At 46.7% G+C, this 25,837-nt stretch overlaps 1 protein-coding gene across 5 annotated transcripts in view; it reads left to right on the top strand.

Moving 5' to 3' along the window:
• The first annotated feature begins 10,037 nt into the window (after positions 1-10,037).
• The window catches only part of GTF2IRD1 (GTF2I repeat domain containing 1), a 161,609-nt gene continuing 145,809 nt past the window's right edge, over positions 10,038-25,837 (top strand). For 2 of the 5 annotated variants that reach the window (XM_073615034.1, XM_073615033.1), the window contains exon 1: positions 10,995-11,429. In XM_073615034.1, the coding sequence (XP_073471135.1) occupies positions 11,406-11,429 (24 nt within the window). In that variant the 5' untranslated portion in view covers positions 10,995-11,405. Of the gene's footprint in view, positions 10,511-10,992; positions 11,430-25,837 lie in introns of those variants that run through there. The other 3 variants (XM_073615035.1, XM_073615036.1, XM_073615032.1) reach the window with 3 other exon arrangements.

The following is a 25,837-nucleotide window of genomic DNA, read 5'->3' as shown; positions in this document are numbered from 1 at the left end:
ATGGTAAAACGCTGTTAGTTTTAGCGGCGCTTTACCGTCATTTTAGCGGCGCTATTCGGCTGCTAGCAGGGCGCTTATAACCCAGCTAGCGGCCGAGGAAGGGGTTAAATGAGCCCCTGAAGTGCTGCTGCCGAAACGCTTTGCAGCCGCTTCGGCAGCAGTGCGCATTCATTTCAATGGGCAGGAGTAGTGGAGGAGCGGTATACACCACTCCAAAGACATCCTGCCAGCGCATCGCCTCAGTGTGAAAGCACTCGGGATATCACACTGAGACTGTAGGGAAGCCGTTTTACAGGCACTTTACAGGCGCTATTTTTAGCCCAAAAGCGCCTAAAAAAACGCCCCAGTGTGAAAGGGGTCCAACTGTTAGATTTTATGAGATGAAGGGGGGGAAAAAAAGAAAAAAAAAAATCGGCCTAATATATCGGCCCAAAAAAATCGGCATCACATATCGGCCATCGGCCTCCGCGATTTCTAAATATCGGCATCGGCATCGGCCAGAGAAAAACCCATATCGGTCGACCTCTAATAATTATTGTTTAGAGGAGAAACCCTTAATTTATAGTTATAGAGCTTCTGCCAAGGAGGTGAGAAGGTCCAAATTGTTTTACTATTTGATATTACCTTGTTTAACACAAGGGAATATTTATGAAAGTCCCATAATATGAATAATATTTTATAATTATTTATAATTATATTATAATTATAAATAATTATATTTATATTAATTTATAGCTGTCGTGATATAAAAGTAGTGGTAAAATTACTTTTTTTTTTCTTCTCTTTAACTCCCTCCTGTGACAAACCTAACCAGGACAGGGGCTTTTGGATAAGAGTAGGGGCAAGCCTCTTACCCACTGACTATGGGCCCTGGCCTTTGGGGGAACACTGCTCTTTGGGAGGTGTGTGCCTGGGGGATGGTCTTGGAGTGGTCTTGTTTCTGATTCAGGTTTGTGTCTCCCAAGAACACACTGCTCCCTGGCTTAACTAACCCTAAACACAGGTACCCTCACTGACTTGCCAGGTCCCCTTCCACTGTCCAATATTGGACTATTGGACTGGTGTGGGACAGTCTGACAAGCTGAGCTGCACCTGGGCACAATGAGCAGACCTAACCAATAGATCCTGCTCCCTGGTAGGTAGAGAGCACTCTATGTTTTACCTGACCATCTTCCTGGTAAGCAGAAAGACTAAAACTATACTATCTTCTAGCACCTACCTAGGAAGGTGCTACATCCACCCCCCACTAAAACAAGCCATATCCTCATTGGCTTCGGGCATCCTCCCCTACAAAAATACCTGTACAAAATATACACAGAGTATCCCACAAACTTGGAATGGGGAAGTAACATATGTACAGGGCCATGGGGCATACCCCAAATGTGGCCAAATAGCACAATAAATAACGTAGAAAAATATAGACATCTGCTGTACATATATTAACATTATTTTTAAAGAGTATTTTTGCCAGGTGCACTATGTTAGTGCACCCCCCCACCAAACAAACTAATTGACGGGGAAATGGCTGAACACCCCTAACTAACTATGCTACATATAAAATTTTTACATATGTACAAAATATATACAAATAAATTGAGGACAACCTCAAGAATAAAGATTTCTTGCAGGCCTGCAAAGAAAAGAAAACACAAGTATATAGCATCATTCACCCAATATACTTACAGTGAGACTGTCTTCTCCTCAGATGCGACCTTCTCACTTTACCAATCCTATCACTAATTATCACATAGAGATTGCAGAAGTATCCTGTCCCCTAAGGGCAACTCTTGAGTCGTCGTCCTGTAGTATTCCTGTAATGGATAAAACAGAACAACATCCTAGTCTGAACCATCCTAGAAATCAAAGAACCATATAACTAGCAATAGACTGAGTCCCACTCAATTACCAGGGTACTGACTCTTGCCTATCCTAGTCAGACCCACAAGTTAGGATGAAGAGGTGCGGAGTCCGTCCACTGATGCCCACAGTGTCCCTTCCTCTGTGGCACCGAGGCAACACAACTTCTCCTGGCGGCCTGCTGTTATTGCTGGAGTCTGAGCAATAGCTGGCATACTTGTGAGTGTTTATAGAAACCCTTTAAAGGAGCCCGTTCTTTCTGGAACTCTCCTTCTCTGAAGAGACAATGAGCCACTACCTCCTTTTTTTTTTTCACAGGGTAGCAGCTCGCACAAATTACACTGGCCCACTGGCCCAAATGAATCTTTGCAAAGTATCCTTGCTAAATGAAGTATCTTCGCAAAGTGTCCTTTCTCTTTCTTTTCCGAATAGGACTTGAGCAAACACAATTGCCTTTGGCCCAAAGATCTTCACAAAGTGTCCTTGCAAAGTGTCTCTGGCAAAGTGTCTTCGCAAAGTGTTTGTGAACTAGGGGTTTACCCCTTCCAGATAGCAGCTCTTGGTTTTGACAGGGGAAATCCTCTGTGGCAAAAGGATTTTTCTCCCAGATGATGAAACATTGGCAGTTTCAATAGTTCCCTCCTTCAACTGCAAGGAAAGAAGGGAAGGGGGAACTTGGATAAATAGGGCCTTTAACCCTGTGAACAACAGGCCAACTGTGGCAATTTTTCGGGCTCAACAGATGAGTAAGCACTTAGCATAAGTGCGAAACGCGTTAGCTGATTGCCTGTACCTTCTGCCACAGTGTCCTGTATTCCATATGCTCCTGAGTTTACAATAAATGGTTTTTGAATTATATCTTCCTGGAGTGCGGCTGTCCTGATTTTTCTACCTACTTTCAACATGATTCAGCATTAGCCAGCACCTGGGGCTCTTCATTCTCGGAGACAACTCCTCAGTTTACACCTGGTGTGGATCCATACCAGTGCGGTGAGAACTTTCCTGATCAACAGAATCTGGCTTAGACTTGGCATACCTCAATAGTATTGATCTGGATGAGGGATCTGCACTATCTTGCCCTCAGGACTGACGATGCTGAGAGCCCAAGCCTGGCCTCTCCCATCTGGGCGATTGATCTCCACTCGCTCAATGCGTATCGACCGCCCCACATTCCAATTCTCCTTGATGGAGAGGAAGGTGTCCCATAGTGGTGATCTGGATGAGTTCTGCTGTGGCTTGGGGACATATAGGAAGTCCCAGATGGCTTTATCACACCAGGCATCCCTCTTGCTCTTAATCTCCTCCATGATCTACCTCAGGGCATATGGATAGTCATATCCATACTCCATGGCCACCTTCCTTTGAATAAGCCTTTGGAAACAGGAGAATCTGGGGAGTTTCTGCCTATTACCTCTCCCAGGTGGGGCATATGGGGTCTCCACTTTAGTGATCAGTCTCTTGTATGAGTCATTCTGTGCTCGGGCTTGAGCATAGGTGCGGGGTGGGGACAGATCTGGGACCTTTGTGGCGTAGGCCTTGCAGAATCCCTCAAACACCTCAAACGACTGCTGCTTCGGTTTCTTCACTGAGTGAACTGGGACTTGGGGAGTTTTTTCTTCCTTTAGTCCCCCAATCCCACTCAGCCTCTGCCTCCGATCCCCATTCACCGATTCCCTCTTCCAGGGACCCCATTCACCGATTCCCTCTTCCAGGGACACGGCATTAGAACCGTGGTGACCTCACATCAATGATCCCTGCCTCCTCCTCCTCCCCTGTATGCCGCAGGGTTGGGTTCTGCGATTCAGTCCACTCAGCAGGCTCTCCGCCAACAGATGCGATAGCATCCGCAGTCTGGCTCACTCCTGTACCCGCCATCTTGCTACTCCTCGCAAGTGTCTCCTCTGCAGCTACACCCAAAGGTGGAAGTGACATCGTAGCGCTCTTCCCCTTCTCTGATTGGCAACCCGCGAGCAGCAACTTCACCCACGGCCCCAGACTAGTTGACTCTCTGGCAGTGGCTCCTCCTGCTAGGCAGATCTCTTTGGCACGCTCTCTCCCATGTGGTACAGTAACTCCTTCACTGCTGCCATCACGCTGCTCAGCTTCCATGAATGGTACTGTAATGCAGGCTGTGTTCCCTGTCATGAACACACATTCATCTGCTGACACTTGAGCTCCGGCTGCATTTTCTTGCTCACATGCCAGCCCAATTCTCTCACTGCTGAGGAAACTGTCCCGCTGTTTTTAGCTGCATGGCAGACATTTCCCTTCACAGCACATGTACAGACACAACCCCTGACGTGCTGATCCCTGCGTCCCGGGTTACTGCCTTGAAAGCACACTTGTATTGATTACTGTGAAGCAAACATCACTACCCTCCACAGTGCAACACATCCTTCTTTAACTGACACTCCAGCACTTTACTTGAGAAGATATAGCATTTCTCTGGTACATATCCGGCCGTTGCCGGTAGCAACCACTGCTGTAGCTCAGAGAGACATCCTGGACGAGCCCTCAAATGTAGCACTGTCCCTGTAGGGCTTGCTGAGTGTTGACTTCATAGGCCTCTCTCTGGGTACCTGCAGCTGGGGGTTTCCACTTTGGAGCTAGGGGTTTTCACTTGTCCCACTCTTACTCCCGCTTGCTGGTTACTCAATGACCAGTCCGGGGTATTAGGGTTTTTTGTATTTTATTTTGGAACTTGGGTGAAGGAAGGGATTAGTGGGATACTCCAACTGAAACTATTCACAATGGATAAAGGAGAACTCTCACTTGGCCTCACCGGATTATTTGTGGAAGCAGTCACACTGCTTTAACCATACAGCCACATATATGGAGGAATTAAGTCTTCTTGCTCCCACTGCTCTCTAGCATCCCCTCTACTGACACCTGTCCACTGACTCTTCTATCTGAAGGGGTGGCCCTCACTTGACAGGCCCCAAAGACACAGAGCTGTACACACAGTAAGCAGAATCAGATCCTTCCTGGTGTCTCCCTTCCAGTAAGCTCTGCAGGACCTCTCGGTTCAGCTTCTCTCTCTCTCTAGGCCCTTTTGACGACCACCCAAGGCTGTACGACCACCTTTGTGGAGGAGAGGGCAGCCGCCCCCTCCCTCCTGGACTCTGCTCCCCGGCTCAACTAACCCTGAGCACATTTACCCTGGGCTTTTATACAGTATCCCAACATGCAACGCAGTACTTTTCCTCTGCCAATTGCCAGGACTGTAACAAAGCCGGTGCACTCACTTGCCAGGCCCCCTCCCACTGTCCAATATGCCTCCATATAGGACCAGTGTGGGACAGTCTGACAAGCTGAGCTGCACTTGGGTACAATGAGCAGACCTAACCAATAGATCCTGCTCCCTGGTAGGCAGAGAGCACTTTAAGTTTTACCTGACCATCTTCCTGGTAAGCAGAAAGATCAAAACTATACTCTCTTCTAGAACCTACCTAGGAGGGTGCTACATCTGTATTCTGACAGCAGAGAGTCTCTGCTGTCAGAATGCAATGTCTACATTCGCCTTGCTTGTGTGGATGGAGGAATCCATGTGTTCGATCAGCCCACTGGCTGATTGAAGAAAAAGAACAGTAATCTATGCGATATTAAAGCTCCATTTTTGTTTGCTTTAAAATAAAGAGATTATACTTACCTGCTTTGTGCAACCATATATTGTCTGCTCCTTCTTCTTGCAGTTGCCCCATAGCAAGCTGTGTCTGAGGGGGCACCCATGCTGGAGTACACCGGAGCAGGGCTATGTGCATTAATAGACACACACAAGATGGCTCAGCCATGTCCCCCCTGCTCCCTCCTTACAGGATTTGACTGACATCATCAGGAGACAATAGCTACCACTGCTTTCAGAGTCTCCTGTGAAAGAGGAAGAAAGAGTAGTGCTGCTGCAAAGGGTACAATGCTGGATCGGGAGATGACTCAGGTTAGTATTTAGGGATGGGGGGCAGCCAGAACAAGTAGTGGGACCTTTCTACCTCAATGCAAGGAATGCATTAAGGTAAAAAAAATGTTCTGACTTTAGAACCACCATGCTGCCTCCATGTCGGGCACAGCATTAGATCGAGATTGGGCCCAGGTAAGCATTTGTGGAGGGGGGGGGGGGATTTGAAAGGTTTTTTTACCTTAATGCAGAGAATGCATTGAGGTAAAAAATCTTTAGCATTTGGAACCCCTTTAAGTGTAAACCCACCTAAGCAATCCAGCCAGTTCTGGCACCTCCAACACTGACTGTAATGGCAAGAAGTGCTAGGGTGTCCTGAAGAGCCCCGTTGATGCTGGCTACTGGGGATCTATTATCCTTGGGGGGGATCTATTGTTGAGGGAGGGGTCTATAGTTGCTGGGTGGAGAATTGTTGCTGGGAGGGATCTACTGTTGAGGGAAGGGTCTATTGTTGCTCGCTGTTGCAGGGCTTATTAAAGTGGAACTAGGGGGTGAAAAATAATTGCAAACAAGTTATTTATTGCAGAAGAGGCATGCAATGCAATGCAATAAAATACACTTTCCTGCCCGTTCGCAATCCTCTTTGAAATGTATATGTGTGCATGGGCAGCTCCATTTACTTTTCTTGCCCAGTGCCAGCGTGACAAGATGAATGACCTCCGCACATGTGCCCAGCCAAGATGGCTGAAAACTGGTACCTGGGGAGAAGATGTTGGTGCCAGCGAGGGACCTTACAGGCGTTGGAGTTTGGGAGAGTAGGTGAGTATCTCTGAATTTAGTTCCACTTCTGGGTTGCTGGCTTCTGGGATCTATTGTTTTTGCCTAGGGTCTATTGTTTCTGGGATGGATCTATTGTTGCTGGGGGTGGTATTTTGTTGCAGGGGGTCTATTGTTCCTGGGGTTAGGATCTATGTTGCTGAAGAGTTTTTTTTATAGATGGGGTGAATATATTGTTGCTGGGAGATGATTTTGTTGCAGGGGGTCTATTGTTCCTGGGATGAGGACACAATAGAGAAAACACCACTGATTGGGGGGGGGGGGTTTGATGTGAAGGGGCAGAGGACACTGTTATGGGCAGGGTCACCCTCATAGCAGTGTCCTCTACCACCCTTTACATCACCCCCCCCTCCCCCCTGATCCCTGCATTTTGAGCACAACCCACTCCTTCACCCTGCATTCTGAGCGCTACACACTCCTAATCCTGCCAGACCTTGTAGATTTCCATGCACAGAGCCCTGTCAATCAGTGATGCGGCCGGGCGGAGTCGGAGTCCCGCTCAGCCACTTTTTTTTTAAAGCGATACTAAAAAGTATATATATTTTTTTCTTTAAAAATAACAAATATGTTATACTTACCTGTTCTGTAAAATGGTTTTGCACAGAGCAGCCCCGATCCTCCTCTTCTTGGTTTTTGGGTCCCTCTTCGGTGCTCCTGGCCCCTCCCTCCTATCGAGTGCCTCCACAGCAAGCAGCTTGCTATGGAGTCACCCGAGCTGAGCTACAGCTCCATGTGTCCATTCAGACATGGAACTCCGGTTCGGCCCCACTCTCTCTCTCTCCTGATTGCCTAACTGACTTTGCTCCGCTGCTGTGTCTCAGCCAAACAGCAGGGGGAGCTCCGGACAGCCGAGGTACTCCTGTACATCGCTGGATAGAGATGGGGCTCAGTTAAGTATTAGGGGGGCTGCTGCACACAGACTTTTTATCTTAATGCATAAAATGCATTAAGATAAAAAAAAAATTTCTGCCTTTACAACCCCTTTAAATTGTGACAGCTAGCGGGGAGGAAGAAGAACCCTGCTGTCACAGTGGGGATCGGGGAGGTGCTGGTCTATTCGTAACATGTTACACCTTGAATATAGGTGTAACATGTAACATGTTACGAAAGGTGAACTTATCCTTTAAACCACATTGCTAATTACATATTGTACTTGTTTGTAGACTTAAATTCTGAAATTTGTGTTGTACCTTTGGAAATGCTAGTAAAAACTTGGCTGTGCCAGTAAATGTTCAGTGTTGCGTCAGTAAATTTCAATCTGGTAGGTTGGCAACACTGCTGCACCAGATTGTGAGTGCTCCAGTTTTAGTAAATCTCCCCCGGTGTGTTGGAGACAAGGAGTGATTCTAAGTAACTTAAAGTGGACCTTCAGTCATTTTTTCAACTTTCCATCTATTACATCCTCTGCCCTTGTTGGTTTAACTTTGGATAATAAAACATTTTTTTTATGCTAGTAAATACCTTATACAGCCCACTTCCTCTTTCTAGTCTGGTCATTAACCTAGGCTTATGATATCATGCACAGCTTTCTCTCTCACTCTCGTGAGAGTTTGCCAGGAAGGGAGGGGGGATGAGTCATAAGAGGGCCAATGAGAGCTGCAGAGCTGAAGGTGTGCCTCTGTGTGTCTGTGTAAATCCAGGAAGTGAACAGGCAGCAGCTTCAGCTGCCCACAATTAAAATGGATGCAGCCAGACTCAGTGGAGGGAGATTTCTGCAGCATATTTGGCATTTACAGAATCACTGTATATATAAAAATAATATGCAAAGTGGTTGGAGGGAAGCTTCAGAATGGCAAAGATGTTTTTATTACAAATTCTGTAAGCAGACTGCAGTTTCTTTTTAACCTATTCAACAAGAAAAAAAGAGCCAAGCTTTCAACACTCAGGTGCTACGTGGTGTGAAATTGCATGTGATTCCCACTGCACTGCAGTGCAAACCACACGTGATGTCCGTGCGATGCAATTTCAGCCATACAGACATACCTCCCAACATTTTGAGATGGGAATGAGGGACACCTACTAACATATGTATGCAGGCATAGGACACGCCCCCTGCCACACCCCCTTAAAGGAAAATTAACCAAAAAAAAAAAGGTTAAAGGGGTGTTCCAGCTGTAAATTTTTACAAACACTGTAGCTGCTGACTTTTAATAAGGACACTTACCTGTCCAGGGCACCCGCAATGTCGCCCCCCCCCCCCAAGGCCGATCCGTCCCTCGTATCGTGTGTCGGCGCCACCATCCTCACTAAGCGAAACAGGCAGTGGAGCCTTGCCGCTTCACTGCCTGTTTCCTACTGCGCATGCGCGAGTCACCCCGGCGATTTGTGAATGGGCGGCTGTCTTCTATGACACACACAGGTCCCAGAAGACACCGCGCCCAAATTTCCCAGAAAACAACGCGAGGAGGAGAAGACTGAAGATCACCGCAGAATAGGGAGTGGCAGATTAGGACGATCAACAGGGCTGTTCTGGTAACTAAATTTTGTTTTTTTTCAAATGTTTTTTCATGTATTTAAAGGAGCATTTATATATATATATTTTTAGGGTGGACCTCCGCTTTAATTAAATCCACAAGGATTTTTTTTACCACTACTATTCCTTTATATTGGCTCTTAAAATGTACAAATGCAGCAGTTTAGAAATCAGATGAAAGGTTTAGCATTGGGAAACACTTTTTGAAAAATAAAAAGTACATTTAATATACAACTTTGAGAATCAGACAACCATGAGGATCAGACCAAAATGAGGGACAAATGAGGAGTAAAGAGGGACAGTTGGGAGCAATTTTTTGAGAATAATTGATATGTATTTGTATAATTGTTTTTTTGTTTTTTTTAAAAAAGAAAAAATGTATAAAAAGAGATTTAAAACAAAAAAGTGGGACATTGCTCGAAATCAGAGACAGTTGGGAGCTATGCATACAGATAGTATGGCTGAAATCGCATCACATTCGGACTAAACTAGCACTGGACCATTTTTTTTTTTTGGTCCGCACCAGAATCGGATGGCATGCAATCTGATTCATGTCCGAACTGTCAGTTCGCAGTGCGATGTGCGGGCTGAAATGGGGGTGTCATTAACATTGTATTGACACTCCCCGCAGTTCGCACGTGCAGTGTGAGTCGGGCGGATTCGCAGGGTTCCCGCATCGCACAAGTGTGAACCGAGCCTCAATTGAAAGCCACTTCCCTGTGTATTGTGGACTATAGATTGATTTTTTTTTCCTATCGGGAGGGATGGATCTGAAAAGCAAATCGCTGATTTCTAGCAGTGTGCATGGTGTGATAGGAATGACATAATCCAGAAAGTGAAAAGAAAGGAGATGAGTGTAGACATTGGAGGGGGGGGTGGAGTGCATGCAGTAATCTGTAATCCCTCCCAGTACAGGAAGATGTTGGTGTGTAGAAGTCATGCAGATGTGTGCAGTGAATGGTTGTAATCTTCATCCTGGGCTGTGTGCTGTGCCCACAATCTCATATCCACCTATCCCCTTTCTTGTCTCTGTCTTCTGCCTCCTTTCCTCTTTCCTCCTTCAAGCTGGTTTGTTAATCCTGTATGTAAATTACAGCCAATAGATGTTGTTGTTGAGCAGGGCTGGGATTAGAGACAGGGCGAATGGCTTTCAATCTTACTGGGATTATAGAACAAAGGGACTCCCTGCAATACACATAGCCAGGCACACAAAAAGACATTTGATTTTTTTTTTTTTTAGGGAGGGGGTGGGCACGGATCTCACCCCCCTCTGCAGACTAGGAGCCAAAGGGGGGGTTGTGATTGAAGAGCGATACACATCTATGTGCAGTGCGGAGAGATCGGGGAGAGATCGGTGCTGATCTGCGATTATTCCTTCCCTCCCTTCTATTCCTTACATCAACGATCTGCCAATCTGGGCTGCTGGGGGAGGATCTCATACACAAGTCCTGGTAAGATCACAACAACAACAACAAAAAAAAAACTTTGTGTATTTTGTATTTGTGTGCACACGTGACTGTGGCTGGGTGTCTGCTGCCTTGTCATGTCCCCCATGATCGCTCTATTTATATACACTACTAGAAAATAGTGATCGGAGCCATGAATGAGGTCACAATGTGGGTGTGTGTGGAGGGGGATTTCTTCCTCTCCATGGCTCTATTATATTCCATGGATCCTCAGATGATTTATAGTGGAGCAGTGCTGTCCCCTCCCACCCTGGACTGTCACTTTGTCCTGTCTCTGTTCTCCTGTCTTGTCTTCTTTTCATTTCCATATCTGGGACCTCACACTGCCCTTCTTTTATATATATATATATATATATATATATATATATAAAAAAGATCACAGCCAATCAGATCATACCTTCCATGACTTTACAGTAGTTGCAACAGTGGAATGTGGAATGTGATTGGTCGCTTTGGGTGACAGCGCTTTTTGGTTATGAATTGAATTGCCTGCTTCTTTCTTTTGAATGATCATGCTGGTTTACACTTCTTCCCACTCTGATGTGCATTGCATTGGCACTGGAGGGATTTTTTTTTTTTTTTTTGTTGCAGGTGGGAAGCATAAAGTTATACTTTACCAGGATTCTAATATTTACTTGTTGCTTTTTTCAATGAATGTATAGCGTGAAGCTGGGGTTTTACCCTTTCAATGTAATAGGTGGGATGCTGTAGCAGAGCAGATTGAATGAGGAATTGATCTCTAGGTGGAAGATGTAACTGGATGCTCTGGAGACATGGATGAGTGAAGTGCGGTATAATATGGGAATGTTTTGTAGCTGGCTCAAGCTGGGTTAGCTGTCTCGGCTCTGTAGACATTATACTCTGGGATCTGCACTGGTATATGGAGCAGGTGACATCCATTATGGTAAGAGTATGATCCCTATCTCATATCGCATGTATGTAGGAATTCTGTGTATTATATAGTCTGGTCTATTGTGTTCTTATGCCCAGTACACACGATCAGAAAATCGTATGAAAACTACAGATTTCGGAGCGATCGTACGATAATATGATCATTAGTACAGAGCTTTCGAGAAAAATACACATTTTGAAGAGATCGTTCAATAATCTGATCATTAGTACAGAGCTTTCGAGAAAAATACAGATTTTGAAGCGATCGTTCAATAATCTGATCGTTAGTACAGAGCGTTCGAGAAAAATACAGATTTTGAAGCGATCGTTCAATAATCTGATCGTTAGTACAGAGCTTTCGAGAGCCGATCAGGACAGTTCATCCGATATTATCTGATACGCAGGAACAAAAAAAATTCATTTAGATTTTTGTTTAATCGGTACAGCTGTCGTTCGAAAATGCAATACAAATTAATTACAACACATGACATCACTTCTGAATTTTTATTCTGTCATATGCAAATTTTCGTGACTTTAGTAAACTCATCAGATTCGATCTGAGATTAGCCTGCAAAAAAAAAAAAACGATCATTCGTCCGATAATCTCATCGTGTGCACAACACTCGCCATCTGAGGATCAGAAGTTTTTTATTTATTACTTTATTATAGCTACTGCACAAAAATATGACAGTTACTTTGATAAAGTGATTGTTTTTATTTTAATCCCACATCACCCACTGTGTGTTGATATAATAGAGAGCTGTCATTGCTGAGCTGTCATTTTTTTAATATGTTGTTAGATGTGTAACTGTATAGTGCTCTACGCTATTAATAAATCTAGAATAGAAATGGTAAATAGGGTAGACTGTTTTAAGGTATTCTGGCCATTGAAATGAATAAATGCTGAAGTGCTAAACGCATGGTGCTTTTAGATGCGTTTAGGCGTGTTTGTCATTTTTTTATGTCCAAAATCTCCTCTCTTGAATGCCATTCTTCGGCATTCAGGAGAGGAGCTTTGACTGCCTCTGCTGCTCCTAAACTCCTCTAAAAGCCTATGGGATTGATTTACTAAAGGCAAATAGACGGTGAACTTTCCAAAGTGCAGTTGCTCCAGATCTTAGTAAATGAGGTAAAGCTTTACTTTGCAAAGAGTACCCAATCAGATGCAAGAAAAATAAACAAACATCATTTTTGCCTGCACATGATTGGATGATAGGGGCTTAGGCAAAAAAATGTCTAAAGCCCCCAAAACGTCAGTTTAGGAGCAGCAGTGTGCATGAGACCTTATTTATCTGGAGCAACTGATCTTGCAGAGTGCAAAGTGCACAGTCTATTTGCCTTTAGTAAATCAACCCCTATGTGTACATGGACACATAGGGGTTGATATACTAAAGGCAAATAGACTGTGCACTTTGCAAAGTGCAGTTGCACTCTGCAAGATCAGTTGCTCCAGATCTTAGTAAATGAGGTAAAGTTTCACTTTGCAAAGAACACCCAATCACATACAAGGAAAATAAAAAAAAACAGCATTTTTCTTGCACATGATTGGATGATGGAAGTCAGCAGAGCTCTCCTTCATTTACTAAGCTCTGGAGCAATAACACTTGCAAATTGCAACTGTACTTTGCAAAGTGCACAGTCTATTTGCCTTTAGTAAATCAACCCCATAGACTTTTTATTGGGGTGCATTTAGGGGCTTAGGCAAAAAAAAAAATTCCAAAAGCCCCCAAAACATCAGTTTAGGAGTAGCAGTGTGTATAAGACCTTATAGTAAAGAACTACTGTATGTGCAAATTGTAGTAAACCATACCAACCAATCTCTTTCAGTGTTCTGACTATAGTGATCTCTGATTGCTCAGTCTGGCTGCATGTCATCATTCTAGTTTGAAGTTACTTATTCAATATTCACATTATAAATATTAATATTTGATGAAAATACAGTTGAATAAATGTAGAAGGAAACAATTATTTGTGGCATGACAGTTACAAATGACAGGGACACTACAGTCATACTGTCTTTTACATGTGTGATTGTGATTCTCGTTATGTGAATAATTTCTTATATGTACATGGGGTCAGCCACATTTGCTCATTACATATACAGGCGAGGGGACATCTTCTTGTCTATGCCCAGCTTTGTGCTAACTTAGCCTATCAACAGTCCTTAAAGGTAACCCGTCAAAATAGAAATATTGGGATCTACCATTGCTGACTTGGTGCATGCTTTGGTCTGTTATTCATACTGCACTGCTTAGTAAGCTACTGGCCTGGAACAGGTATCAGGTCAGGCATCCTGACATTTCTGGGGCTGCACCTTTCATCTTCCATGAAGACGCACCTTTTTTCAGAATTATGTAGGTAATTGGAGGTTTTGCATTTGTCTGAAATTTAGCTTTAAAGGCCAACTCCAGTTAAAACTGGAAAGGAATCCTTGAGATGCATACAAGAAGCTTAGACTCACATCTTTGGTTCCTTTTTTCAGCCAGGCTTCGCTGTAGATCAGGGGTCTCCAAACTTTCTAAACAAAAGGCCATTTTATTGTCCTTCAGACTTTAGAGGGGCCGGACTTTGGCCAGTGGGAATGGAAGTTTTCCTGTAATCAGTGGGCGTAAATAATGCCGCATTTGGTATTATTGGGAGGAATAGTGCCCTGTCGTTGGTACAGTGGGAGGAATAGAGTCCCGTCGTTGGTATCATTCGGAAAAAGAGTGCCCCATCTTTGGTATTATTGGGAGGAATAGTGCCCTGTCGTTGGTACAGTGGGAGGAATAGAGCCCCGTCGTTGGTATCATTCGGAAAAAGAGTGCTCCATCTTTGGTATTATTGGGAGGAATAGTGCCCTGTCCTTGGTATCATTGGGAGGAATAGTGCCCCGTCATTGGTATCAGTGGGAGGAATAGAGCCCCATTGTTGGTATCATTGGGAAGAATAGTGCTGGTATCATTGGGAAGAATAGTGCCCCATCGTTGGTATCATTGGAAGGAATAGTGCCCCATCATTGGCATCATTGGGGGGTATAGTGCCCCAACATTGGTATCATTGGGAGGAAGAGTGCCCCATCGTTGGTATAATTGAGAGGAATGATACTAACATTGGTATCATTGGGAGGAACAGTGCCCCACCATTGGTATCATTAGGAGGATCAGTGCCCCAACGTTGGTATCATTTGGAGGAACAGTGTCCCATCATTGGTATCATTGGGAGGAACAGTGCCCCACCATTGGTATCATTAGGAGGATCAGTGCCCCAACGTTGGTATCATTTGGAGGAACAGTGTCCCATCATTGGTATCATTGGGAGGAATAGTGCCCCATCGTTCATGTCAGTGGGAGAAATGGTGTCCCATTGTTGGTGTCAGTTGGCAGAATACTGTCTTGTAACAGTGGGAAGAATAGTGCCCTAAGTGCCACAGTTTGGAGATCACTGCTGTAGAGTGTCAGTACTTCCTCTGTTTTGGCAGTATTTCTGGGATCTAGGAAGACCTTTTTCTTACTTTGTGATACATAACTCCAGCCAGGGATTTTCTCTAGTATTAAAGTGACACTAAACAATATTCTTATTCTCTATTCCATACACAGCCAATACTCAATGGTCCGGTCATCTGTTTTTCATATAATAGTTTCCTCCTGTGTTTTTCTGCCTCCTCGTAACATCCTCCATCCCTCCCGCATTCCCCCCTCTCTTCCATTTGTTTGGACCAATCAGTGTATGTTTGTTGTGGTCATTTGCACTGCTCCATGCACACTACACATCTGATAGTCCATAGCAAGCAAGAAGAGGGTGGCTATGTTACTACATATAGTGGGACCATGGAGAACTAACGTAGTCACCCTCTAAGAGTTAGTCAGATCACCCTGCTGATCCCTGATCATGGTCCCCGCTGAACTGGCTGAGATTCGATCCGTCTATGACCAGCTTAACGCTACCTACAGGTAAACCATATTATAGGCATATCTGTAAACATAAATAATAAAGCGGACTTTACTACAGCTTTAAAGAAAACAAATGCGTGCAACAGTGTACTGTGTTAAGAAAAAAAGGTGAGATGTACTTTTATGTTATTTGTCTGAGTAAGCCCCTATGATGGCCATACGCTTCGATAAATAATGGTTTTGTTTTCTGATCGGTCACTCCCAATAGAAATAATCGATCTATGGTCCACCACCCAGTCGATCGATATGCCACACACAGGAACGTTATTGATAGCATCTCTGTTTCCACCATGCAAACTCATATTGATCAAAATATATCAGATTTGTGGCCAAAGCATCTCAGTGCTGTCAATCGATGCAACACGTTTGATATATCTCCACCATGGCCAACTGATTTAGTTTGATCGAATCTGATCTTAATAGAGTTTAAATTGATCGAAAGGAAAGTTATGCCTGATTTGATTGTTTGCCGATTAGATCATTTTCATCAAATCGCACATTGTTTGGATAAAGCATGTATGGCCACCACATCAGAGACCAAAAGCAATCACGCAAGCCCCAAATGTAAAGTTTGGAGGCTTTCAGTACACAGCATCCCTCCATTTTGCTTTATTGCAAGCCAGCAATGGTTGAATTTTTGACCGTTTTGGAAAATTACTGAAGCTACATTATTAACATAATTTTATAAATGTTCGTTTTTACTTGGAATTTCCCTTTAAAGGTTTAAATGAATTGTATAATTTTTGTTTTTGTTTTTATATATGTTATACATGCAGTAATCAGCGCATTGTAAATGATAACATATATAATATATATTTCTATAGACTTCCAGAGAAGCGGCATGGAAAACAGCTCATCCTGCTTAGGTTATAGCCTAAAAACAACAGGGTTGATTTACTAAAGGCAAATAGACTGCTCACTTTGCAAGGGAATTTTCCCCAGAGGTTAGTGAATGAGGTGAATCGTGTGTACGCAAAAATGTTGGGTTTTATTTTGCACGTAATTTATTTTGCACGTAATTGGGTCTTCCTTACAAAGTGAAATTTCACCATATTCACTAAGCTCTGGGGCAAATTCCCTTGAAAAATGAACAGCCTATTTTCTTTTAGTACATTAACCCCATTATGTAACAGTGTTCTTGTAACAGCTTCCCACAGAAGTTACTAAGTAAGGATGCTAACTACATAGGCTATTCAAATTTAACGTTGAGGTTTGCAGAAAAGTGGAATGTCAAACACTTTCAGAAAAATGATACATTTAATCTCATATGCCATACATGTATCAAATGTATAAGAGTTGTACAGTAAGTTAAAGGCATTCAAAGCAAGCAATATTTAAATAAGTAATATTTAAGTCTGATTCACTAAGACACTTTTTATAGTGTTGCATTTTAATGCATGGAGTCAGAATGTGATAAGATTAATAAAAATAATGCCTGTTCCCATCTCAGCATTGCAGTGCAGTTTGTTTTGAAAAATATGACATGCCCATTTTGTTCTGTGGTTTAGGCGCATTGGAAAGGCCTATAATTGTAGTGCATTAAAATGCATATAACATGCATTTTGATTTGTTGGCATCCTGTATTACCAAGCCCTGGTGATTGGCTGTTAACCCTATCCACTTCAAATTCTAAATTAAAAAACACATTGCAAACACATCAACATGCATCAAAATGCATGTCAGCACACAAAGTAAACACGTTGACATATGACAACACACTTGCCTAATGATATGAAAAAGTGACTCCTTGTACATGCATAGATCTAAATGGTGCTTAGGCTTTTAACCACTTCAGCCCCAGAAGATTTTACCCCCCTCCTGACCAGAGCATTTTTTGCGATTCAGCACTGCGTCGCTTTAACTGACAATTGCACGGTAGTAATAATTTGTACACGGGGGGGGTAGAGATTTACTAAAACTGGTGCACAGAGAATAAGAGAATCTGGTGCAGCTGTGCATAGTAACCAATCAGCTTCCAGGTTTTATTGGCAAAACTTAAAGTGTTACTAAACCCACGACAGTAAAATCAGTCTGTATATGCTGTAAAGTTTGCTTGTTATATTCATTGTGGAACCTAAAGTGTTAATCCTGCGCATTGTGTAAAAAAGGCTGTTTGATCCTGTCTTCTCTAATCCTCACCTTCTTCCACTGTCACCACGCCATCTCCTGATGGTACAGAGCCCTGGGCGCACTCTGCACATGCTCAGTTTGGTGTGTATTGCTATATACTTTTTTCTTGGGAGGGTGCATGTGATCAGCACAGGGCCAATCAGCATTGTCCAAACAGAGGGTCAGGGGTCCTGCAGCCTCATAGGACAGTCAGAGGATGAAATCTCCTCCTACAAACTGGGTTTAGTAATAGAACAAGCTGAATTTAGAAGTTGATTGGATACTTTGCACGGCTGCACCAGATTCTGTGTGCACCCCTTTTAGTAAAGCTTCCCCAAGGCATCTAGTGAATTAAAGTGGTTCTAAAGTCAAAAGTTTTTTTACCTGAATGCATTCTATGCATTTGCATGGCATCCTGCTGTTCCTGTTGTAGCTGGTACTGTGCATGTCTGTCAGTGCAGCCACAGATCTGAACCCATGATTAGCATTGACTGCTGTGCACATCACATGCGATGTCTGTGCTATGCAAATTCAGCCATACAGATTGTATGGCTGAATTTGCATCGCATTCAGTCCAAACTCGTGCAGGACCCTTTTTTTTTTGTCTGCTCCAGAATCGGATCGCATGGATCCGATTCCTTTCCAAATTGACAGTTCGCACTGCGATATACGAACCAATCTGGGGGTGTCATTAACTTTCTATTGACACTCGCAACAGTTCGCATAGGGCAGTGTGAACTGCCTGTGAGTTCTATGTGATGCGGGAACCGGCACTGGTTCCCTCATCGCATATGTGTGAACCAGCACTAAATCTCAGTATAGTGCAGCACAAATCTTTACATAACACAAGTCATACATATATCAAAATGTAAATACAAAACTAAAAACTAAATATACATAACAGTGTAGCAATATGTGTCTTCAATAGCCTCTCATTTAAAGCGGATCTTTACACATTTTCTAAAGTTCAGCTCAGTGGCTTCTAAATATAGCACAGAGTGCTCAATGGACCGTTTTTTACATTTTTTTTTGACCTACCTTCAGATATGTGGTCCGGCCTGTGTTTGGTTCCTGCGGCTGTGGGCGGGGATTTTGCGGGTATACGCATCATTTCCTTTGATCGCCGCACTGTCTCCTGGGATTTCGCGTCATTCATCCCAGGAGTCAGTGCGGACAGCCGCCGCGAATTCTCGCGTGATTTCAACAGACGTGACGTTGCTTATCTCCGTTGCCATCACAACGGGGCGGGACTTCCTATGACGCTGCCCGTTGTGATGGCAACCTGAGCTGTTGACGGCGCTCCGATATGTGTTTACTGCGCATGCTCGAGATCGGGGATAGAACGGGCGATGCATGCTGGTCGATCAGCAGTACCGTATCCCGGAAGAGGATGCCTGTGGGCTTCACATGCCCACAGGCAAGATGACCACCGCCAACATTAAAATGTATAACTTTTTTTTTAGGAGAAAACAGACAGCAGTAAGCAGTAAAAATGGAACAAGTAAGTTCTATATTTAAATATATTAATCATTGTCATTTTGCAAAAAAAAAATTTGGAGACAGTGAAACCCCACTTTAACAACCAATATCAGTATTCTGATATCACACCACTGTGTGTCCTGTAAGGCACCAGAATCCTGCTCACCTCCAGAATCAGACCCCACTACAGAGTCTAACTCGCCTTTACTCCACTCCTGTGAGCTTCTCACCACCTCCGGTAGTGCTGCAATTAGAGGTTTAAATCAGGTGTGAGCAGGCAACACTGTGCCCGGTGATCTTTGATTTCTCCCATGTTGTTCAGGTAGATCTCCACCTCTTCTTTAAGGTTGCCTACCCCTGAAATATGGTATCCCGATCAAGCTTTATTATTGGTCTTGTAATGTGAAAGGTGGTCTTAATGACCAATAGGTAGGTTTTAGGGGGCGGGGCATGACCAAGCTCGGCTTTTACAGAAAAATTTCAGATTTGCAATGTCTCTGGATCAGTTGATTGGTATCTTTTGCTTATGTATTTTTTTAATCAAATACTTATTTGAAAGTTTGTATACTGAAATGCCAAAATGACATTGGACAAGTGTGTTCCAAGATCATTAGCAAGTGTGTGCCAGGATCATTAATTAGCAAGTGTGTGCCAGGATCATTAGCAAGTGTGTTCCAGGATCATTAGCAAGTGTGTTCCAGGATCATTAGCAAGTGTGTGCCAGGATCATTAGCAAGTGTGTTCCAGGATCATTAGCAAGTGTGTTCCAGGATCATTAGCAAGTGTGTGCCAGGATCATTAGCAAGTGTGTTCCAGGATCATTAGCAAGTGTGTGCCAGGATCATTAGCAAGTGTGTGCCAGGATCATTAATTAGCAAGTGTGTGCCAGGATCATTAGCAAGTGTGTTCCAGGATCATTAGCAAGTGTGTTCCAGGATCATTAGCAAGTGTGTGTCAGGATTATTAGCAAGTGTGTTCCAGGATCATTAGCAAGTGTGTTCCAGGATCATTAGCAAGTGTGTTCCAGGATCATTAGCAAGTGTGTGCCAGGATCATTATGCGGGTGCGACATACGTATGCGTTCGCTTTTGCGCGCAAGTTCGGCGGGATGGGGCACTTTACAGTTTTCTTTTTTTAATTATTATTTATTTTACTTTTCATTTTTATTTTTTACGCTGTCCTTTTAAAAAAAAAATGGTGTCACTTTTATTCCTATTACAAAGAATGTAAACATCCGTTGTAATAAAAAAAAACATGACAGGACTTCTTAAATGTGAGATCTGGGGTCAAAAAGACCTCAGATCTCACATTTACACTTAAATGCAATAAAAAAAAAGAAAAAAAAAAACAATTAAATGTCTTTTTTTCTTTTTTAAAAAAAAAAATGATTTCCCCTTTAAGACCATTGAGCCGAAGTGACGTTTGACTTCGCTTCCGTCATCCAATGTTATAGAGCTGAGTGGGGGCCATCTTTCCCTTATTCGGCTCCAGGCCTGTCAGGGGAGAGGGCGTGATCGTCTCAGCGGCTACCGAAGGCTACCCTCAGAGACCACTTTTATCATAAAGAGGACCGCCCACCGTTTCTGAAAATACTGGGGTTATGGTAGCTAGGTATTTAGCGTCAAAGTACCGACGTACAGTTACGGCGGTTTGTGGTTACCATACACAGCTGCAGCAGATCTTCCACTCTCTGGTTTTAGTAAAGCAACCCCTGTGTCCCCAGCATATATCTGAAGAGTTTTAATGTTTTTATAGTTTGTTATAGATTGGATAAGGATTAGAAATTCTGTCAGGTCTTTGCTGCTGCACTTGGCATATGAAGGGAGCAATGTGCGCATCCCCAAAAGCTCAGTCCTATCTGTTATTAGACTTACACTGTATTACATTGTAGCTCTGGGGACACAGATTGACTGTATATCTTGTTGCATGTTTTAACATGAACAGAGGACCAATTGCATTCATCTGCAGTGGCCACTCTCCTTATGCTTGATGAGGTTTTCAATTAGCTTTATTAGGTAGTTATCACTGACAATGATCTTTATTGTAAGAAGTAGAGATGAGGTTGTAATTTCATCCCAGGTTTCTTGTGACCGCTCTCTACAAATACCCTGAAATAAATAAAGGCCACAGCAGGCAGAAAAGTACCAATGAATGGAGGCATAGTGCAGCTTGCAGTACCTTCACATTGAACATGTACTACCATTATGACTGGTGGTTAAAAGAGAAGTATGGGCTTCCTTTTTTTTGCTTACATCTATTCTATATGAGCTGCTGATATCTATAAATCTTTCCAGCCCTCCCAGAAGTTCCCCCATTCTGTTAAAATCGAGCTAAATACCAGTGAGAGGGGCTACAGACTTTCATACAGTGCAATACCGACAATGGTCTGCCTCTGGAGTCTGGATCCACCCACTTTCCTGTCATTTTGCTTGATGTCCTCTCTCTGCTCGCTCCCCAGACTTCACAGAGTGTAGCTGCGCCATCTTCCCTTCTCTCCCCTCCCTCCCCCCTCCCGTCCCTCTCCTCCCTCCCCCCCCTTACTTCTCTCTCCTCCTTCCCCCCTCCCTTCTCCTCTCTCCTCCCTCCCATCTCTCTCTTCTCCCTCCCTTCTCTCTCTTCTCCCTCCCCCTCTCTTCTCCCTCCCACCTCCCTTCTCTCTCCTCCCTCCCTTCTCTCTTCCACATCCCCCCCTTCTCTCTCCTCCCTCCCTCCCCCCTTCCTTCTCTCTCCTCCCTCCCTTCTCTCTCTTCTCCCTCCCTTCTCTCTCCTCCCTCCCTTCTCTTTCCACCTCCCCCCTTCTCTCTCCTCCCTCCCTCCCCCCCTCCCTTCTCTCTCCTCCATCCCCCTTACTTCTCTCTCCTCCTTCCCCCCTTACTTCTCTCTCCTCCTTCCCCCCTCCCTTCTCTCTCTTCTCCCTCCCCCCTCTCTTCTCCCTCCCACCTCCCTTCTCTCTCCTCCCTCCCTTCTCTCTTCACCTCCCTCCTTCTCTCTCCTCCCTCCCTCCCCCCTTCCTTCTCTCTCCTCCTCCCTTCTCTCTCTTCTCCCTCCCCCCTCTCTTCTCCCTCCCACCTCCCTTCTCTCTCCTCCCTCCCTTCTCTCTTCCACCTCCCCCCTTCTCTCTCTCCTCCCTCCCTCCCCCCTCCCTTCTCTTTCTTCTCCCTCCCCCCTCTCTTCTCCCTCCCACCTCCCTTCTCTCTCCTCCTTCCCTTCTCTCTCCTCCCTCCCTTCTCTCTCTTCTCCCTCCCCCTTCTCTTCTCCCTCCCATCTCCCTTCTCTCTCCTCCCTCCCTTCTCTCTTCCACCTCCCCCCTTCTCTCTCCTCCCTCCCTCCTCCCTCCCTTCTCTCTCTTCTCCCTCCCCCCTCTTTTCTCCCTCCCCCCTCCCTTCTCTCTCCTCCCTCCCTCCCCCCTCCCTTCTCTCTCCACCCTCCCTCCCCCCTCCCTTCTCTCTTCCACCTCCCCCCTTCTCTCTCCTCCCTCCCTCCCCCCTCCCTTCTCTCTCCTCCCTTCTCTCTCCTCTCTTCCCCTCCCTTCTCTCTCCTCCTTCCCTTCTCTCTCTTCTCCCTCCCACTTCCCTCTCTCTCCTCCCTCCCTCCCTTCTCCCTCCCCCCTCCCTTCTCTCTCCTCCTCCCTTCTCTCTTCCACCTCCCCCTCCCTTCTCTCCCCCCCCTCCCTTCTCTCTCCCCCCTCCCTTCCATCTCCCCCCTCCCTTCTCTCTCCCCCCTTCCTTCTCTCTTCCACCTCCCCCCTCCCTTCTCTCTCCCTTCTCTCTCCTCCCTTCTCTCTCCTCCCTCCCCCTTCCCTTCTCTCTCCTCCCTCCCTTCTCTCTCTTCTCCCTCCCACTTCCTTCTCTCTCCTCCCTCCCTCCCTTCTCTCTTCCACCTACCCACTCCCTTCTCTCTCCTCCCTCCCTTCTCTCTTCCACCTCCCCCCTCCCTTCTCTCTTCCACCTCCCCCCCTCCCTTCTCTCTCCTCCCTCCCCCCTCTCTCCTCCCTCCCTCCCCCCTCCCTTCTCTCTCCTCCCTCCCTCCCCCTCCCTTCTCTCTCCTCCCTTCTCTCTCCTCCCTCACTCCTCCCTCCCTTCTCTCTCTTCTCCCTCCCACTTCCCTTCTCTCTCCTCCCTCCCTCCCTTCTCTCTTCCACCTACCCCTCCCTTCTCTCTCCTCCCTCCCTTCTCTCTTCCACCTCCCCCCTCCCTTCTCTCTTCCACCTCCCCCCTCCATTCTCTCTCCTCCCTCCCTCCCTCCCCCCTCCCTTCTCTCTCCTCCCTTCTCTCTCCTCCCTCCCTCCCCCCTCCCTTCTCTCTCCTCCCTCCCCCCTCCTTCTCTCACCTCCCTCCCTTCTCTCTCTTCTCCCTCCCACCTCCCTTCTCTCTCCTCCTCCCTCCCTTCTCTCTCCACCTCCCCGTCCCTTCTCTCTCATCCCTCCGCCTCCCTCCCCCCCTCCCTTCTCTCTCCTCCCTCCCCCCTCCCTTCTCTCTCCTCCCTCCCCCCTCTCTTCTCCCCCCCCTCCCTTCTCTCTCTTCTCCCTCCCCCTCTCTTCTCCCTCCCCCCTCCCTTCTCTCTCCTCCCTCCCTCCCCCCCTCCCTTCTCTCTCCGACCCTCCCTCCCCCCTCCCTTCTCTCTTCCACCTCCCCCTTCTCTCTCCTCCCTCCCTCCCCCCTCCCTTCTCTCTCCTCCCTTCTCTCTCCTCTCTCTCCCCCTCCCTTCTCTCTCCTCCTTCCCTTCTCTCTCTTCTCCCTCCCACTTCCCTTCTCTCTCCTCCCTCCCTCCCTTCTCTCTTCCACCTACCCCCTCCCTTCTCTCTCCTCCCTCCCTTCTCTCTTCCACCTCCCCCCTCCCTTCTCTCTCCTCCCTCCCCCTCCCTTCTCTCTCCTCCCTTCTCTCTCCTCCCTCCCCCCTCCGTTCTCTCTCCTCCCTCCCCCCTCCCTTCTCTCGCCTCCCTCCCTTCTCTCTCTTCTCCCTCCCACCTCCCTTCTCTCTCCTCCCTTCTCTCTCTTCTCCCTCCCCCTCTCTTCTCCCTCCCACCTCCCTTCTCTCTCCTCCCTCCCTTCTCTCTCCTCTCCCTCCCACCTCCCTTCTCTCTCCTCCCTCCCACCTCCCTTCTCTCTCCTCCCTCCCTTCTCTCTTCCACCTCCCTCCCTTCTCTCTCTTCTCCCTCCCACTTCCCTTCTCTCTCCTCCCTCCCTTCTCTCTTCCACCTCCCCCCTCCCTTCTCTCTCCTCCCTCCCTTCTCTCTTCCACCTCCCCCTCCCTTCTCTCTCCCCCCTCCCTTCTCTCTCCCCCCTCCCTTCCATCTCCCCCCTCCCTTCTCTCTCCCCCCTTCCTTCTCTCTTCCACCTCCCCCCTCCCTTCTCTCTCCTCCCTTCTCTCTCCTCCCTTCTCTCTCCTCCCTCCCCCTTCCCTTCTCTCTCCTCCCTCCCTTCTCTCTCTTCTCCCTCCCACTTCCCTTCTCTCTCCTCCCTCCCTCCCTTCTCTCTTCCACCTACCCCCTCCCTTCTCTCTCCTCCCTCCCTTCTCTCTTCCACCTCCCCCCTCCCTTCTCTCTTCCACCTCCCCCCTCCCTTCTCTCTCCTCCCTCCCCCCTCTCTCCTCCCTCCCTCCCCCCTCCCTTCTCTCTCCTCCCTCCCTCCCCCTCCCCTCTCTCTCCTCCCTTCTCTCTCCTCCCTCACTCCTCCCTCCCTTCTCTCTCTTCTCCCTCCCACTTCCCTTCTCTCTCCTCCCTCCCTCCCTTCTCTCTTCCACCTACCCCCTCCCTTCTCTCTCCTCCCTCCCTTCTCTCTTCCACCTCCCTTCTCTCTTCCACCTCCCCCCTCCATTCTCTCTCCTCCCTCCCTCCCTCCCCCCTCCCTTCTCTCTCCTCCCTTCTCTCTCCTCCCTCCCTCCCCCCTCCCTTCTCTCTCCTCCCTCCCCCCTCCCTTCTCTCACCTCCCTCCCCCCTCCCTTCTCTCACCTCCCTCCCCCCTCCCTTCTCTCACCTCCCTCCCTTCTTTCTCTTCTCCCTCCCACCTCCCTTCTCTCTCCTCCCTCCTTCTCTCTTCCACCTCTCCCGTCCCTTCTCTCTCATCCCTCCGCCTCCCTTCTCTCTCCTCCCTCCCCCTCCCTTCTCTCTCCTCCCTCCACCCTCCCTTCTCTCTCCTCCCTCCCCGCTCCCTTCTCCCCCACAGCATGTTTCAATGGTTAGAAGAGTCGGCAGAGATAAGAGCACTTCAATCAGTGACTAAGGTAGGAGAAGTCACTGATAGTAATATGCAGAGGACCTTTACATACACAGCACCCCCCCTCCATTCTCTCTCCTCCCTCCCTCCCTCCCCCCTCCCTTCTCTCTCCTCCCTCCCTCCCCCCTCCTTCTCTCTCCTCCCTCCCCCCTCCCTTCTCTCACCTCCCTCCCTTCTTTCTCTTCTCCCTCCCCCCTCCCTTCTCTCTCTTCTCCCTCCCCCTCTCTTCTCCCTCCCCCCTCCCTTCTCTCTCCTCCCTCCCTCCCCCCTCCTTCTCTCTCCACCCTCCCCCCTCCCTTCTCTCTTCCACCTCCCCCTTCTCTCTCCTCCCTCCCTCCCCCCTCCCTTCTCTCTCCTCCCTTCTCTCTCCTCTCTCCCCCCTCCCTTCTCTCTCCTCCTTCCTTCTCTCTCTTCTCCCTCCCACTTCCCTTCTCTCTCCTCCCTCCCTCCCTTCTCTCTTCCACCTACCCCCTCCCTTCTCTCTCCTCCCTTCTCTCTTCCACCTCCCCCCCTCCCTTCTCTCTCCTCCCTCCCCTTCCCTTCTCTCTCCTCCCTTCTCTCTCCTCCCTCCCCCCTCCCTTCTCTCTCTCCCTCCCCCCTCCCTTCTCTCGCCTCCCTCCCTTCTCTCTCTTCTCCCTCCCACCTCCCTTCTCTCTCCTCCCTTCTCTCGATCTTCTCCCTCCCCC

Source organism: Aquarana catesbeiana, linkage group LG02, assembly GCF_042186555.1.
Source record: "Aquarana catesbeiana isolate 2022-GZ linkage group LG02, ASM4218655v1, whole genome shotgun sequence".
NCBI lineage: Eukaryota > Metazoa > Chordata > Amphibia > Anura > Ranidae > Aquarana > Aquarana catesbeiana.
The sequence above is the reverse complement of the archived record's forward strand: the minus strand, read 5'-3'. Positions and strand labels throughout refer to the sequence as shown.